At 55.3% G+C, this 17,004-nt stretch overlaps 1 protein-coding gene across 2 annotated transcripts in view; it reads left to right on the top strand.

Annotated features, from left to right (window-relative positions):
- The window catches only part of IPO9 (importin 9), a 39,526-nt gene extending 25,557 nt beyond the window's left edge, over positions 1 to 13,969 (top strand). The window contains exons 15-24 of one of the 2 annotated variants that reach the window (XM_070768811.1): positions 7,320 to 7,546; positions 8,869 to 9,017; positions 9,211 to 9,339; positions 9,774 to 10,049; positions 10,121 to 10,287; positions 10,710 to 10,843; positions 11,543 to 11,665; positions 11,971 to 12,075; positions 12,214 to 12,290; positions 13,102 to 13,969. In XM_070768811.1, coding sequence (XP_070624912.1) covers positions 7,320 to 7,546; positions 8,869 to 9,017; positions 9,211 to 9,339; positions 9,774 to 10,049; positions 10,121 to 10,287; positions 10,710 to 10,843; positions 11,543 to 11,665; positions 11,971 to 12,075; positions 12,214 to 12,290; positions 13,102 to 13,212 — 1,498 coding nt within the window. In that variant the 3' untranslated portion in view covers positions 13,213 to 13,969. Of the gene's footprint in view, positions 1 to 7,319; positions 7,547 to 8,868; positions 9,018 to 9,210; positions 9,340 to 9,773; positions 10,050 to 10,120; positions 10,288 to 10,709; positions 10,844 to 11,542; positions 11,666 to 11,967; positions 12,076 to 12,213; positions 12,291 to 13,101 lie in introns of both variants that reach the window. The other variant, XM_070768812.1, reaches the window with a different exon arrangement.
- The last annotated feature ends 3,035 nt before the right edge of the window (positions 13,970 to 17,004 follow it).

Below are 17,004 nucleotides of genomic sequence, written 5' to 3'. Positions count from 1 at the left end.
AATGAAAAATTAAAAGATGTGAATATCTCAATAGATGCAGAAAAAGCACTTGACAAAATTCAGTACCCTTTCATGACAAAAGCTTTCAACAAAGCACGTAGAAGGAACACATCTCAACACAATAAAGGCCATATATGACCGCCGCCCCCCCCCCCCCCCCCCCCCGCCCCCAGCTAATATGTTCAGCAGTGAACGGCTGAAAGCTTTTCCTCTTAAGATCAAGAGCAAGGTAAGGGTACCCACTGTGACCACTCCTTCTCAACATAGTACTGAATTCCTGAGCAGAGCAGTTAGAAAAGAATAATGAGCTATCAGAAAGAGAAATTTAAAAAATAGTTGCATCAAAAACAATAAAGTATCTAAGAATAAACATAAGTCACCAAGATGAAAGATCTATACACATAAAGCTATAAGACATCAAGGAAAGAAACTGAAGACACAAACTAATAGATATTTCATGTTCGTAGATGGAAATAATGAACACTATTTAAATGTCCAAACTACCGAAAGCAATCTACAGATTCAGTGTAGTCCCGCTCAAAATTCCAATGACATTTTTTACATAAATAGAACAAACAATTCCAGAATTTGTATGGTATCACAGTTCTTGATTTTAAACTGTATTACAAAGTGATAGTAATCAAAATAGGATGGTATTGGCATTAAAAACAGACACAAAGATCATGGAGCAGAATAGAGAGCCCAGCTGTACACCTGCACTTCTGAGGCCAATTACTTTATGACAGAGGAGCCAAGAACACACACGGGGGGAGGACAGGCTCTGCAGTAAATGGTATTTGAAAATCTGGACTCTTATCTTACACACTGCTTATTTAACTTATATGCAGAGTACATCATGCGAAATGCCAGGCTGGATGAATCACAAACTGGAATCAAGACTGCTGAGAGAAATATCAGTAACCTCAGATATGCAGATGATACCGCCCTAATGGCAGAAAGTGAAGAGGAACTAAAGAGCCTCTTGATGAAGGTGAAAGAGGAGAGTGAAAAAGCTGGCTTAAAACTCAGCATTCAAAAAGCGTACTTAAAGTCATGGCATCCAGTCCCATTACTTCATGGCAAGTAGATGGGGGGGAAATGGAAACAGTGATTTTCTTGGGCTTCAGGATCACTGTGGACAGTGACTGCAGCCATGAAATTAAAAGACGCTTGCTCCTTGAAAGAGAAGCTATGACAGACTTAGACAGCATATTCAAAAGCAGAGACATCACTTTGCCAACAGAGGTCCGTCTAGTCAAGGCCATTTCCAGTGGTCATGTATGGATGTGAGAGCTGGACCATAAAGAAGGCTGAGCGCCAAAGAATTGATGCTTTTGAACTGTGGTGTTGGAGAAGACTCTTGAGAGTCCCTTGGACTGCAAGGAGATCCAACCAGTCAATGCTAAAGGAAATCAGTCCTGAATATTCACTGGAAGGACTGATGCTGAAGCTCCACTATTTTGGCCACCTGCTGGGAAGAGCCGACTCAGTGGAAAAGACCCTGATGCTGGGAAGGACTGAGGGCAGGAGGAGAATGGAACAACAGAGGATGAGAGTTGGATAGCATCACTGACTCAATGGGCATGAGTTTGAACAAACTCTGGGGGATAGTGAAGGACAGGGAAGCCTGGGATGCTGCAGTCCATGGGGTCGCAAAGAGTCGGACACGACTTAGTGACTGAACAACAATAGTCTTACACCATATACTGAAGTCAGCTCGAAATGAAGACTTGAACTAAGACCTAAATCACGAGACTCTTAGAAAACCTAAAAATTAAATTCTCTGACACTGGTCTTGGCAGTGACTTCTTACATTTGACACCAAGAGCAGAGGCAACAAAAGCAAACATGAATGAGTGGGACCACATCAGACTAAAAGCACAGGAAGCCGGGAAAATGAACGAGTGGGACCACATCAGACTAAAAGCACAGGAAGCCGGGAGCCGAAGGAGGCAGCAGCCACCGAGTGAAAGAAAATATTTGCAAACCATTTATCTGATAAGGGGTTAATATGCAAAATATTTAACAGGCTCATACAGCTCAATAGCAAATAAACAATCTGGTAAAAAATAAATGGCAGAGGGTTGGAAAAGACGTTTTTTCCTAGAGAAGACACACAGGTGGCCAATAGGTACGTGACAGGGTGCTCAACACCACTAGGTCCCAGGAAAATGCAAATCAAAACCACAGTGAGCTCTCATGTCAAACTTGTCAGCATGGCTAGTGTCAAAAAGACAAGAAGAGGACTTCCCTGGTGGTTCAGTGGATAAGAATCCACTTGCCAGGACAGGGGGACACGGATTTGATTCCTGGTCCGAGAAGATTGCATGTGCTGCGGGACAACTCAGCTTGTGTGCCAGAACTGCTGAGCCCACGCTCCATAGCTAAAGAGAGCCCACACACTGCAGTGAAGGCCCAGCAGAGCCAGAAATAAGCAAGCTAGTTAATATTTTTAAAAAAGATAACAAGATTAACGAGGGAGTGGAGAGAAAGGAACAGTTTTGTACTGTTGGTGGGAGTGTAAATTGGTGCAACCACTGTGGAGAAGAGTATGGAGGGTCTTAAAAAAATTAAAAAATAGAGCTACCATTTGATCCAACCAGAGGAAATGAAACACAATCTTGAACCGACGCCTGTGCTCGCTCTCCTTGCTGTGCTGTTCACGTAGCCGGGCTGTGGCAGCTGCTTGAGGGCATCGGCGGGGAGTGGGCAAAGGTGATGTGTGTCCAGTGGACGGAACTCAGCTGTGCAAGGGAAGCCTGCCGTCTGCAGCAGCCGGGTGGACCTCGAGGGCACTGTGCTGACTGAGCTGAGCCACACACCTCCCTCTGGAGGCTTCTGGAAAGGCCAGACTTGCTGTGAAGGAGAGCAGAAGGCCGGGGTCAGGGTGCGGGCAGGGAAGGGGGAAGGGAGCTCGCTGTCGTCCCAGGATGAGTCAGGCCTGAGGCTCCAGCATGGAGCGCGACTCGGCGCCTGCACTGTGTGTAACGGAGAGTGGAGACCGCACGTTCCCAGCAGCAGGGGAGCCTGAGGGGACGGACGTGGTGAGAAAGTGGATGAGGGGAAACCTGTGCGGTGTGGACACGCATCCGGGTGCCACAGCGCTCGTGCTCACCGTGTCGTGGATGGAGTACGCCGCAGTAACGCTGAGAGGAGCTGACATTTTATCCTGCTTTTATAATCAGAAAAAAATACGTGAAGAAAGCTTTTTTTTTTTTTTTTTAATTTTTAAATAACTTTCAGTTCTCTGACTACACAGGCAGGGCTTTCTTGAAAGGTGTAGCCGCTGTCCCGGGAGAACTGACGGAAGCCATGAACACGCAGAGCAGAGAAACGGCACGGCCCACGTTTACAGAGCTGTGCGTCACGTGTGGAAGAGCGGACCCCGGGGGGCGAGCTCCTGTGAGGGCAGGGTCCTCGCCGTGCCTGTCCTCAGCCAGGGTTCACGTGTGGCCCTGCCCTCTTCAGTTCTGCAGCCAGTCTCAGCCCAGCTTGTCCTCAGCGCATCCCTGAGCCTGCCCCGCCTCCTGTCCATCGTAGTGCACACTGCCTCAGAGCGCTCCTGTGCGGGATACTGGTGACAGATCCTTACACGTGGGCCACATTTCTCTAGTCACATGTGTGCCGACCTTTCTCCACAGCTCCAGGTTCACGTGTGTGCTCCTGTCTGTACCAGGACAGGCGTGAGGACCTGAAGACTAACAGCAGCCACTGCTGAGCCTCCTCACGACCACCTGCAGGCCTCCCCTGCCTGCAGTCCCTGTCACCATAGAGGTGCAGACCCCACACCTGTGGGTCCTGCACCCAAAGCAGAGCTCTGTCCTCGCAGAGACACCAGCCCCTGCCTCCGGAGCTCTTCCAGAGACACCATCCCCTGCCTCTGGAGCTCGGTTCCCCACTCTCCTCTCCCCCTCCCCCCCTGCCCCCCTCCCACTCCAGCTGCCCTGTGTGTGCTCAGCATCTGCCTGAGTTCCTGCAGGGGCCCCCGAGGGGTTTTGCTGCCTGCAACCACAGACTGCTGCCATCTTTATTATCTCAGCTCTCAAACTGCTCTTTCTAGAATTGAGTACTTGTATTTTTGCTGCTACAATGGAAACTCTCTGGCCCTGGTTATGCTCTTCAAGCTCTGGGATGAAGGTACCCAGGAGAAGGAGCGTGCCAGGCAATCCATGAGGCCACTGGACACAAACAGCGTTTTCCTGGGGTGTTGGTTCCCCTGAAGACTCTAGGGGAAAGAAGAAATTAGATGTCAGAAGTGGTTTGTGAAAGAAAAAAAACTTTGAGACACACTGACTTCCAGAGTAAAGCTTAACCTCTTCAGCATGGCGTAGAAGATCCCATATGGTCTGAGCACACAGGGCGGCCCCTCTGACCTGCCAGGCTGTGCTGACACTTATTAGAGTGTGGCCGCCTTGGGAGGAGTGGGCCCAGTCAGTCCCAGCGCAAGTGTCTGCCCAGCCCACTCTTCAGGAGGGGTGGTGCAGAGCACAGTGGCCTTGAGCATCAAGGAGCTGTGAGCCAGGAACAGGGAGTGGTCAGACCTGAGGTCCAAGCCCACAGGTATACTGGTCACCATGACCTCTGAACCCAGCGGCTGACACAGATGTTACGAGACATCTAAAAATTACACCAAGAGAAACCACTCATTGAGAACCTGGGGAGGGCCTTGTCTCTGCACCAGGTTCTGTTAACGTACAGAAACAGTGTTGTTATTGACTTGTTACCATTCCATAGATAACAGAAATAAAGACTTGGATGATGTATTTTTATAATGTATCCCATTGGACATGGTGAGCAGCATCTGGTAAATGTTTATTGATTTAAGAGGTTAATGTGGCAAGAATACACAGAAGAACTGTACAAAAAAGAGCTTCACGACTAAGATAATCACGATGGTGTGATCACTCACCTCGAGCCAGACATCCTGGAATGTGAAGTCAAGTGGGCCTTAGAAAGCATCACTACGAACAAAGCTAGTGGAGGTGATGGCATTCCAGTTGAGCTATTTCAAATCCTGAAAGATGATGCTGTGAAAGTGCTGCACTCAATATGCCAGCAAATTTGGAAAACTCAGCAGTGGTCACAGGACTGGAAAAGGTCAGTTTTCATTCCAATCGCAAAGAAAGGCAATGCCAAAGAATGCTCAAACTACCACACAGTTGCACTCATCTCACACGCTAGTAAAATAATGCTCAAAATTCTCCAAGCCAGGCTTCAGCAATACGTGAAGTGCGAATTTCCAGATGTTCAAGCTGGTTTTAGAAGAGGCAGAGGAACCAGAGATCAAATTGCCAACATCCACTGAATTGTGGAAAAAGGATGAGAGTTACAGAAAAACATCTATTTCTGCTTTATTGACTATGCCAAAGCCTTTGACTGTGTGGATCACAATAAACTGTGGAAAATTCTGAAAGGGATGGAAATACCAGACCACCTGACCTGCCTCTTGAGAAACCTGTTTGCAGGTCAGGAAGCAACAGTTAGAACAGGACATGGAACAACAGACTGGTTCCAAATAGGAAAAGGAGTACATCAGGGCTGTATATTGTCACCCTGCTTATTCAACTTCTATGCAGAGTACATCATGAGAAACGTTGGGCTGGAAGAAGCACAAGCTGGAATCAAGATTGCCGGGAGAAATATCAATAACCTCAGATATGCAGATGACACCACCCTTATGGCAGAAGGTGAAGAGGAGCTCAAAAGCCTCTTGATGAAGGTGAAAGAGGAGAGTGAAAAAGTTGGCTTAAAGCTCAACATTCAGAAAACGAAGATCATGGCATCCGGTCCCATCAATTCATGGGAAATAGATGGGGAAACAGTGGAAACAGTGTCAGACTTTATTTTTGGGGGCTCCAAAATCACGGCAGATGGTGACTGCAGCCATGAAATTAAAAGACGCTTACTCCTTGGAAGGAAAGTTATGACCAATCTAGATAGCATATTGAAAAGCAGAGATATTACTTTGCCAACAAAGGTCTGTCTAGTCAAGACTATGGTTTTTCTAGTAGTCATGTATGGATATGAGAGTTGGACTGTGAAGAAAGCTGAGCGCTGAAGAATTGATGCTTTTGAATTGTGGTGTTGGAGAAGACTCTTGAGAGTCCCTTGGACTGAAAGGAGATCCAACGAGTCCATTCTAAAGGAGATCAGTCCTGGGTGTTCATTGGAAGGACTGATGCTGAAGCTGAAACTCCAATACTTTGGCCACCTCATGCAAAGAGTTGACTCGTTGGAAAAGACCCTGATGCTGAGGGATTAGGGGCAGGAGGAGAAGGGGATGACAGAGGATGAGATGGCTGGATGGCATCACCGACTTGATGGACATGAGTCTGAGTGAACTCCAGGTGTTGGTGATGGACAGGGAGGCCTGGCGTGCTGCGATTCATGGGGTCGCAAAGAGTCAGACACGACTGAGCGACTGAACTGAACTGAGGTAGAAGTATGTGTAATGTTTTTTTTAAGGTAAATTTTAAAAAAATTTTTATGTTGGAGTGTAGTTGACTAACAGTGCTGTGTTAGTGTCAGGGGTCAGCGCAGAGATTCAGTCGTACACGTGTCTGTTCTTAAACTCTTCTGCCATCTAGATGATTACAGTGCTGAGCAGAGTTTCCTGTGCTACACAGCAGGTCCTTGTTGGTCATCTGTTTTCAGTACAGCAGTGGGTGCATGTCCATCCCAAACTCCCACTATCCCTCTTCTCCACCTTCTGCCCCTGTCACCATGGGTTCAAAGTCTGTGAGTCTTTCTGTTTTAAAACAAACATCTAAACCCCACAAATAGTACACCAAATTTGTAAGTATGAGTAAAATGTTTCTATAAATTGATCTAATTTTAGGATGCAAAAACTGCCAAAAAGTACAAAATTTTCGTAACTTGAAAGTAAAAGAATAGTCTACTATTAATGAATAACCGTTGTATTGGAAGAGATTTAAAAACACTAACTGGAAAATAACAAAAAAGTACATATTATATCTTTATATCTATCTATCTGAGGAATGTGCCTAAAACTGTAGTCCGAGGAAGCATAATGCATTTGACTTAATATCTTAATGATCTGGATATAGCTATGACTGGGATTTCATAACAAAATGGGATGAAAGAAATTTTAAAGGAAATCGTGAAGACCAAAGCAGAAATACCTTAGAAAACATAGAAATGGTGGTGCTGAAAATTCTAAAAGAAAAAAAAAAAGCTACACAAAGATGTAAAAGTCTAGTGAACTCTAGAAGTAGCTTCATGAACTCTGTAAGAGGTCACACTGACTGGGGAGCCCAGAGCGGACCTGCTGGTGAGCATCTGCTTGTCTCGCTCCCCAGCTACTGTGACCAGCTGAAAGTCTCGGAGAGCACAGCTGTGCTGCAGCCCTTCCTCCCCAGCATCCTGGACGGCCTGATCCACCTCGCAGCCCAGTTCAGCTCCGAGGTCCTCAACCTGGTGATGGAGACCCTGTGCATCGTGTGCACGGTGGACCCTGAGTTCACAGCGAGCATGGAGAGCAAAATCTGCCCCTTCACCATCGCCATCTTCCTGAAGTACAGCAACGGTACGCGGGGCGGGGCCGCGCGGATGCCCCCGAGTCTCGTGGGCTGTGTGTTAGGGCAGAGGGGACCGTGAGTTAGCAAGAGGCTGCTTGTGTGTAGATGCAGACAGCAGAGAGCCTGCGCCTGTGACTTGCTGTCTTTAGGAGCTGGAGAAAAGAGCCAGCAGTGAGGTGGGAGGCTGAGCAGCAAAATCAAAAGCTTTCTGAAAGAAGAGGCCTAGAACTAGGATTAGAGGGGAGCTGAAGAAGAGGAGGCAGACAGAGGTCTAGGATCAGGTGTTCATAGTGTGTTTTCTGTAGTAGCAAGTCTTTGGAAATAATTAGAGATTAATTACATCCATAAAATGGAATGCTGTGCAGCCATTAATAATCCAGTCTCAAAGAAATAAAGCCATAGGGAGGTGCTCACCTTGTAGTAAGTAAATAGATTGTTTTCCAAAACTCGTAGAATAGAATCCCAGATTTTGGTTTTATTATCAGAAAAAACATTGAGGACATGTATACCTGAAGAATGCATATTGACGCTTGGAAGCGGGGTGGTACTAATGTGAGGTCAACTGGACGTTTTAGGCCATGGTCTGTGGAGTCACTGACAGCTGGACGTAACTTAAACAACTGAGCAGGAGTGGGTGTTTTACTTGATTCGTTGTGTGACAAGAGCGTGCCCTAAGGAGGACTCCACCCTGCACGCTCCCTGCCCGCCACGCGGCCTCCCCCAGGGGCTATGTTGCTGCTTGTTTGCTGCCGTGGCCGTGCACCCCCGAGTGGGCTGCAGTTCTCGTCTGCTACAGACAGTGCATCTTAGCGCCCGGCACATTGAGTGCCCCTTGGAGGGTGTTTCTGTTTTTCTTAGGTAGGTGAAGCAGGTTTAGCTAAAGTTCCGTTTCTTCACAAGGCTCTGCTGTTTGAAGGTCTTCTCTTTTGCCTCGAGTGGCTTTGGGAGCACCCCCAGGAGATGACATGCAGTCCTACTCAACATGTGGGACCCGGAAAAATCAGTGTGAGGCAGTTCTGAGGCGGTGGTGTCTTCTTAACAAGCTGTCAGTGGGGGCTGCTTTTCTAAGCATTTGGGCTCATAATGAATCCATGTTTCACAGGAATATAGGCATTAGAGATTTGTCCCAGGGAAAGAGGCAGGTTCTGTTTTCAGAGCAGCTGTTGCTGACTTGTCCCCAACTCTGTCAGCTCACACACATGCTGCCTCCCAGGCCCCAGCGGCTGCCCCGGGCCCCAGGTCCAGGTGAAAGGTCAGGCAAAAGCTGGCGGCTTGGGTGTGGGCCAGTGGCAGGCAGCGTGGACAGAGCGCTCGTGTCTTGTCTCCCCAGACCCTGTGGTGGCCTCCCTGTCTCAGGATGTCTTCAAGGAGCTGTCCCAGATCGAGGCCTGCCAGGGCCCCATGCAGACACGGCTGATCCCCACCCTGGTCAGCATCATGCAGGCGCCCGCGGACAAGATCCCCGCGGGGCTGTGTGCGGTGCGTCCTCGTCCTTATGGCCCTACGCCACCCCTGACCAGCCGTGATGTGTTCTCGGGGCAGGGGTGTCCCTGGGCGCAGAACGGTGGGGCCTCTCACTAGGGCCTGAGTGTCTCTGGGTGGGTGGGCGGGCAGGCCCGTGGGCCCCTCCCTCCCTTCCCGCCCCTGAGGCAGCCTGACTTGTCTCCTGCAGACGGCCATCGACATCCTGACCACGGTGGTGCGGAGCACAAAGCCCCCTCTCTCCCAGCTGCTCATCTGCCAGGCCTTCCCCGCTGTGGCCCAGTGCACCCTGCACACGGACGACAACGCCACCATGCAGGTACCTCCACGTGGGTGTCTGAGCCGTGGCGCACGAGCAGCAGGCTGAGACGTTTCCTGCCTTGGAGAAAGAAACCCCTGCCATCTGTGCTTGTCCGGAGGACCGGGAAGGTTCCGACTTCTCAAAGGCGTGGGGTCCGAGCAGCAGAAGAGATCCCAGCCGTGTAGGCTCGGGCCCCGAGAAGCCCTCTTCCGTCAGTAGAGTCAGCAGAGGGATGACCTGGGGAGGCTCGAGGCAGTGGTCTGCTCTGTCCCCAGACCTGGGCCCGTCTCAGCTGCAGCTCAGCTGCGTTCCCCAGGACCAGAGGTGGAGCCTGGCAGCTGAAGCTCCTCCTCTAATGAGAGATCTGTGTCTGGGCTCCCACGAGGGGCTGGGAGGAGGGTGTGTGCGTATGGGTCTGGAGCCCGGCGCTGACAGGCTGCCCGTGTCTGCAGAACGGAGGCGAGTGCCTGCGGGCCTATGTGTCGGTGACGCTGGAGCAGGTGGCGCAGTGGCGCGACGAGCAGGGCCACAGCGGGCTGTGGTACGTCATGCAGGTGGTGAGCCAGCTGCTGGACCCCCGCACCTCTGAGTTCACCGCCGCCTTCGTGGGCCGCCTGGTGTCCACACTTATCGCCCGGGCGGGCCGGGAGCTGGGCGAGAGCCTGGACCAGATCCTGCGCGCTGTCCTCAGCAAGATGCAGCAGGCCGAGACGCTCAGCGTCATGCAGGTGCGGGGGCGTCCGCGGGGGGCCCTGGGCCTGTGTGCCGGGTCCCTGAGCCGCTGTCCCCTGTCCCCTAGTCCCTCATCATGGTGTTCGCACACCTGGTGCACACGCAGTTGGAGCCCCTGCTGGAGTTCCTGTGCAGCCTCCCCGGACCCACCGGCAAGCCCGCCCTGGAGTTCGTGATGGCCGAGTGGACCAGCCGGCAGCACCTCTTCTACGGGCAGTACGAGGGCAAAGTCAGGTGGGCCTCGTGCTCCCCCCGGCCCCACTGCCCACCACGCTCCCGGCCCCTCTTCCTTCTTGCTGAACTGTAGCTGCGAGTAGCTGCCATCTTGAAATTTCCAGAAAACGGGATCTTCCCTGGCAAGAGCCCTTCCCCGGCCCCGCCTGAGGGCTGCTGCTGGCTTCCTCTTGTTTTTAAAGCCAGGTTTCTAACAATTTACCCTGGACTTTATCCCCTGTTCTCACCGCCCCCCACGCCTTCCAGGGTGGACGTCCATGTGGCTTTGCTCAAGAGCTGTTCTCACCCACCCGCCCTTAGGAACAGGAGCCCCTCTCAGTCGGACTCTGGCATTCCCCCAGCCCGCCCGGAGGCGCATTCCCACCCAGTCGCGGTCGGGTGCGTCCCTGGGGAGGCCGGCTCACAGCGCTCTCTCCCTGCAGCTCCGTGGCACTGTGTAAGCTGCTGCAGCACGGCATCACCGCCGACGACCGGCGGTTGCAGGACATCCGCGTGAAGGGCGAGGAGCTCCACAGCCCCGACGAGGGCGTCCGCACCCGCTCCAAGTCGGCCAAGAGTGCGTGACGCCGTGCCCCACCCCCGCTGGACTAGGACACCTGGGGGGCATTCAGAAGGGGCGTCAGAGATGGGTTCCTCCGGCGCAGCAGGGGCACAGCGTGTGTGGTCCTCTTGTGGCTGCAAGTGGACAGGATGTCTGGTGGCCAGCCCGCTCTGGGCCCGGGACCCTGCGTCCATGTCTGTCACGGCTGCCATCCAACTGCAGGTTCATACTCCCCACGCTGTCCCTGAGGCTGCGTCTCTGGGGCCTGCGGCGCTCTGACCTGCTCAGGCCCCTGTGTCCCAGCTTTCTCACAGACACAGCTCGTCCCCTTTAGCCCCTGAAGGCTCTCATCTCTCCTGACCTCTAAACTGATGTAGAGTACAATGAAGTTATCTTAACGTTGAGCCTCATGACTGGGGGGCTTCCTGGCGGCTCAGGTGGTAAAGAACCTGCCTGCAGTGCAGGAGACCCAGGTTCCGTCCCCGTATCGGGACGATCCCGTGAAGGAGGGTATGGCTACCCAGTCCAGTATTCTCGCCTGGAGAGTCCAATGGACAGAGGGGCATGGTGGGGCCACTGTCCACGGGGTCACAGAGTCGGACACGCCTGAGCACTCTGCACACACGCACTCGGGGCCGTGTGTGGCTGGGGGTGGAGTGCTGGGTGCAGTGCTGTGCGGGAGCAGCCCAGGGCAGCCTCCTCTCTTCTCCCCAGACCCCGAGCGCTGGACCAACATCCCTCTGCTGGTCAAGATCCTGAAGCTCATCATCAACGAGCTGTCCAGCGTCATGGAGGCCAATGCCGCCCGCCAGGCTGCCCCCGCCGAGTGGAACCAAGGTGCCCTGCGTCCCCGCACGCTCCCTACCCACTGCTCTGGGGCTCGCCTTGCAGGCCCACGTGGGGCTGGCTCCCAGGAGCTGCCTGACGTGAGGCCACCCTTCCCGGCTGGCTTCTCTTGGGGGCTTCTCAGCCTGTTCCCGCCCCCCAGCACAGTCGGCTCTCAGGCAGACTGCCGGGAGGGTCTGCTCACCCCTGGTTCTCCCTGGGACTAGGGGCGTGGTGCAGGGACCCTCGGGGCCTTCCGTCCTGGCCAGTCTGGTGGGAGGGGAGGCGCGTGCCAGCTGCTTCTCATCTCCAAGCAGACGACGCCAACGACATGTGGGAGGACCAGGACGAGGAGGATGAGGAGGAGGAGGACGGCCTGGCTGGCCAGCTCTTGTCCGACATTCTTGCCACGAGTAAATATGGTGAGTGCGGATAACAGCCGTACACACACGGGGCCAGGAGGTGGGGGTGTCCTCAAAGGGCGGCACCTGGGTTTTTGTGCCCCTTGAGCACAGCCTCGTGGGTGACACTTCCCATCCCGCCCCCGCGTGTGTCTGCAGAGGAGGACTACTACGAGGACGACGAGGAGGACGACCCCGACGCCCTGACAGACCCGCTCTATCAGCTCGACCTGCAGGTACGGTGCCCTGTGAGTGAGGGGCTCCCGGTGCCCGTGCTCGCCCCAGTGCCCGTGCTCCCACCCCGGTGCCCGTGCTCCCCACCCCAGTGTCTGTGCTCCCCGCTCCACCCCCCCACCCCCTCCCCCGGTGCCCCTGCTCCCCACCCCGCTGCTCCCTCCTCCTCTTCCTCCCCACAGTGTTGGTGCTCCCCCCCGGTGCCTGTGCTCCCCACCCCAGTGCTCCTCTCCTCCCCAAGTACCCCTGCTCCTCCCCCCCCCCGCCCAGTGCCTGTGCTCCCAACCCCGGTGCTCCCACCTACCCCCGGTGCCCCTGCTCCCCACCCCGGTGCTCCCCTCCTCCTCTTCCTCCCCCCCGGTGTCCCCCCACTGGTGCCCCCTCCTCCCCTTCCTCCCCCCCGTGTCCGTGCTCCCCCTGGTGCCCCCTCCTCCCCCTGGTGCCCTTCTCCCCGAAGTGCCTGTGCTCGCCCCCGGTGCCCCTCCCCACCCCGGTGCCTGTGTTCCCCCCTGTGCCCCCTCCTCTCCCTCCCCCCCATGCCCCTCCCCACCCAGGTGCCCCCTCCCCTCTCCCTCCCTCCTCAGGTTCACTCAGTGCTAGAACCCAGCTTCCTGCAGCTGTATGGTCAGAGTCCTCAGAGTGGCACGTTCTCAGGGTAGTATGTGAGGCGTGGTCCTGGGAAGTGCCTGTGGCACTCCGCCTCTGGATTGAACCTCGCCAGAGACTGGACCCTGGGGTGTGGGCTCTCGTCTGAAGGCCAGAGCCCGGCCCCCCCTGGCTGCAGCCCTCAGGCGTTCCCTTCCCGCCCTCTAGGCTTACCTCACAGACTTCCTCTGCCAGTTCGCCCAGCAGCCCTGCTATGTGATGTTTTCGGGCCACCTCAGCGACAGTGAGAGGCGGGTGCTGCAGACCATCGGCATCTGAGGGGAACCCCGCCCACCATGCCCGGCGTGCAGCCCTTCCTGGCCTTGGGACTCTCTCTTCTCGGCCTGCAGTAGCGGCCTCAGGCTACGCTGACGGTCGAGGCCTGGTGGCCTGTGCCTCTCGGAGCGTGCGCTGGAGCACTGGCTCCTCCCACTTGAGCCCCTCTGCGCTCCAGGCCTCTGCCGGCCAGGCCAGAGCACACTGCCTGGCACGATCGCGTTCCTGGTTGTGGGCCCCCACCTGGAGCACAGGAAGTCACGACCGTTCGTCTTCTAGGACGGACCTGGTGTCTCATAGTCTGTCTGATGTGTTCCGCTCCAGCTCCCCTCGCAGAGAAGTGGGCTTTCTGCCCTCACCCGCTGATGCACTTGTCTCGGGGCCGAGGGGAGCCCCCCAGGGACCCTGTTCCTCCTGCAACCCTGAGAGTCCCCGTCCAAGAAGGCCGTCTTGGTTTTGCCTCATTGCATGACAGCCCCTCCCTGATGCTGTTCCTCGTACATGCACGCACACGAGGTTAGCCAGACAGATGGCAATTTGGTTTTCCTTTTTTAGAAAAAAAAAAAAATGGAAAAACAAATTTTTTTAAAAGTCCACTTGCCCCCACCATATTTAACATGCCTCTTGCACACACGCCCCACACACAGCCTGATACTGAGGCTGTCCCTCTCCCTCAGGAATCCTCTAAGGTGGGGACGTTGTGGCCCTCACATTTGCAATGTGTATTTTTCTAGGAGAGTAAAGTGATCTTTACAAACGAGTGCAGTCTGCATGCTCTCTGATGTTGGCACTGCCTCCTGTCGCTCTCAGAGGAGCAGCGAGGTGAGGGGCTGGGGCCGGGTGCAGCCCCGCGGACTGTGCAGCTGAGCCTCTGGGAAGGGCCTCCTAGAGACGGAGCTACGTGCTCAGTTTCTGGGAGGGAGCCAGTGGCCCTGCACCCCCTTTTCTGGTCGTGCCCGTACCAGAGCCCGTGTTGAATAGCTGCGCAGTGTTCCTTAAGGCGGTGGTCTCACAGCAGGGGTGGGCTACTAGTGCAGCTGACTAGTTCTCAGGGAAGGGCCCCAGGGCTGCTGCGGGAGCCTCAGGCTCAGTGTCATCAGGTGTGCCTCCCGCCCACCTTGCCCCCAGTGGGAAGCTGGAGGGGCAGGTTCCCAGCGGGGCTGCCAGCCCGGCCCCGGCCTCTCCCGCTGCGCTCCCTGGAGCCCTTGACGTGCAGGCCCTTCCTGTTTCCCGTTCACCTTTACGGCAGGTGCACAGATAATGTTTCCCTTCTGTTGACGAGGAAGTGCATTCAGGGGCTGCATCCACTCGGCAGGGAGTGGAAAAGACCTCCCGGAGGCCAGTGGTCCTGACGAGAACTTACCCTCTGACTCCCCCTTCGTGTCCATCTCTTTGGCCAAAGAGAACTAGCTTCCGGGTAGGAAGGGCAGGGCTGCCTGCTTAGAAGGACTGGAGGTTCAAGGTGAGAAGTCGAGAAATGGGCGCCCTGACCCTGGAGGAGAGCGGCCAGGACATCAAGGTCTGTGGCCGGGACGCTGGGCCTCAGGGAGCTCGGTGGGGAGGAGGGGAGGGGGGCGCAGACCACACTGGGAGCCGGAAAGGACGTGAGAGCCCAGCTCCCTTTCCGCCCCGAGAGCGCCGGCCCATGGGGACCGACATGAAGGGCGGGTGGCTGGAGTGTGTGATGCCAGATGGGCCTCAGCATCTGATTCTACTGACAGACCAGATAGGACAGCAGGCGGCAACCGGCCGCCAGCTCTGACTGCAGAGTAGCCCGGTGGGTGGTCTGTGGCGCGCCCAGGGCACTCTGCCCTCAGCCCCCATCTTGTAAGTGGCCGACGAGGGGTCATTTCACACCTTACCTTCCAGAAGACGGTTTGAGGCCATTTACAGAAGTAAGTGCTGGACGAGGACGTGGACACCGATCAGGTTCTCGGGTAACAGGGAGTCCCTGGGGAGGCTGTTAACTTAGAATCCAAGCATCTCTACCAGAGCAAACGTGGGCACAACCTCTATGTAAGCTTGTTCTCCAAGGTGCTGGTTGATAAGAGTCCCTGTGAAAACACCCAGGATTCCCGAGCATAGAGCAGTGCTTGCATGATCTGTGCCGGTAACGGGCGGTGTGGCAGGAACTGTCCCTGCATCTGTAAAACCCCCGTGTAGACTGAGGCTGGGGTCAGGGCACGGCGTCCGGAGCCCTGTTGGGCCACCTTGGCCTTCCTGTGCCTGCTGCGGGCCCAAGCACTGTGTCCCAGCTTGCTGCCCAGCCAGGGCTGCGTGGCAGAGGCGGCGCGTCCGCAGGGGGAAGGCCAAGCACTCAGGTCAGGTCGAGGAGAGAGGCTCAAAGGGCTGGGGGACTCGGGCAGACAGGACTCTGCTCCGGAAGCTTAAAGGGGCCTGTACTTGGAAGGCGCCCAGTGGGCCCATGGTCACTAAGGAGATGGGAACACACAGCCAGCTCCTGGCTCCATGGCATTCCAGCAAATACCAAGCCCCTCACGTGCAGGGCCCCTTCCACCAGGAGCCAGTCTAGCTGGGGATGCTAAGCAGCACAGTGGGCCTGGGGACCTGACCAGATACATCGGTTCTGGGTTGAGTGCCTGCTGCCCCAGAGGAGAAGGGCAGAGGGGGTTCTCTTGGGGGGCGGGTGGGGGAAGTGGCTGGCAGCCGCCCACCTGTCAGAAGCACGCGACGTTAGGGCTGCTCTGTCACCTGTGAACTCGCCTAGATTCTCTACTGAGGATCCTTGACCACAGTGAGGGACGTGGGCAGTCAGAGAACTTAGAGGTGGGCCTAGGTTCTCTGCATCCGAGGTTCAGCCAATGCGGGACGAGGGGCGGGGTAGCCCTGGAGTTGCTGGTGGAGAAAGCCTGCGTCATTGTGGAGCTGTGCAGTGGAGACCCGTGTTGTTCCAGGGTCGGCCCTGGCCGTGCAGAGCAGGGGCCTGTCCATGCCCTTTGCAGGTGGAGGTGCAGAGATCGAGTCAGGGCTGGAAGCACCGCCCTCCCGTCCTGCCTCCTCAGAGCTCGCCCTGCCTCGGGGCTGTGGCTGCAGGTGAAGACGGGCTGGACTCCAGGCCCATAGGTTCAGGCCGGGAGGGTGTCCTCTCCCCGCCCTCCAGCTGCCCCACCTCTGTGGGGTGGTCTTCCTGACTCCCTGGGTTAGGGTGACTCAGCTCACCTCACAGCTGCTGCTGCTGAATCAGGGCCTTGGGGAGCCTTTGCGGGAATGGCTCCAGCGTCCCACCTGATGAGCAGAGCGTTTCCCAGGGACCTGGTGCTGCCGGGAGCTGTCTTAATCTGCTTTCACTAGGTTTTTGCCCCTCCACTTGTTCCGGGAACTTGGCTGAGTTCTTGCATTTCCTTGCCTTAGTTGCTTTTGCAGGGGGAAAGCAGAACTCTGAGGATAACCTGCTTTTGGATGCTAGGTTAAAACCCCGAGTGAACTGAGGTTAGGTCCAGGGTCTTAGGGGAAGCGAGGGAGGGAGAGAGAAGGAAGAGGGCTCCCAGAAGGAAGGGGATAGCAGTCTGGGGACCCGATGCTGGCCGAGCACCAGGGCTCCCTGGCGGGTCCCTGCGCTTGGGTCACACAAACTGAGGCTGCTGGATGTGCAGGCCCCCGAGCCCTCGACAGAGCCCACCCCCAAGTTTACACTGTGTGAGGTCCTGAGACCATGTGACCCCGGCTGGCAGGGGAGCAAGCTGTAGGGACCGCAGCCTGAATTGCTCGCCAGCTGGGAGGAGAGACTGTCTGACCTAAAGTGACGGAAGGGAAAGAGGTGTGGCATTTCTTGCC

This window comes from Bos indicus, chromosome 16 (genome assembly GCF_029378745.1).
Source record: "Bos indicus isolate NIAB-ARS_2022 breed Sahiwal x Tharparkar chromosome 16, NIAB-ARS_B.indTharparkar_mat_pri_1.0, whole genome shotgun sequence".
In the NCBI taxonomy this organism is placed as follows: domain Eukaryota; kingdom Metazoa; phylum Chordata; class Mammalia; order Artiodactyla; family Bovidae; genus Bos; species Bos indicus.
Note: the sequence above shows the minus strand (reverse complement) of the source record. Positions and strands in the feature narration are given on the sequence as shown.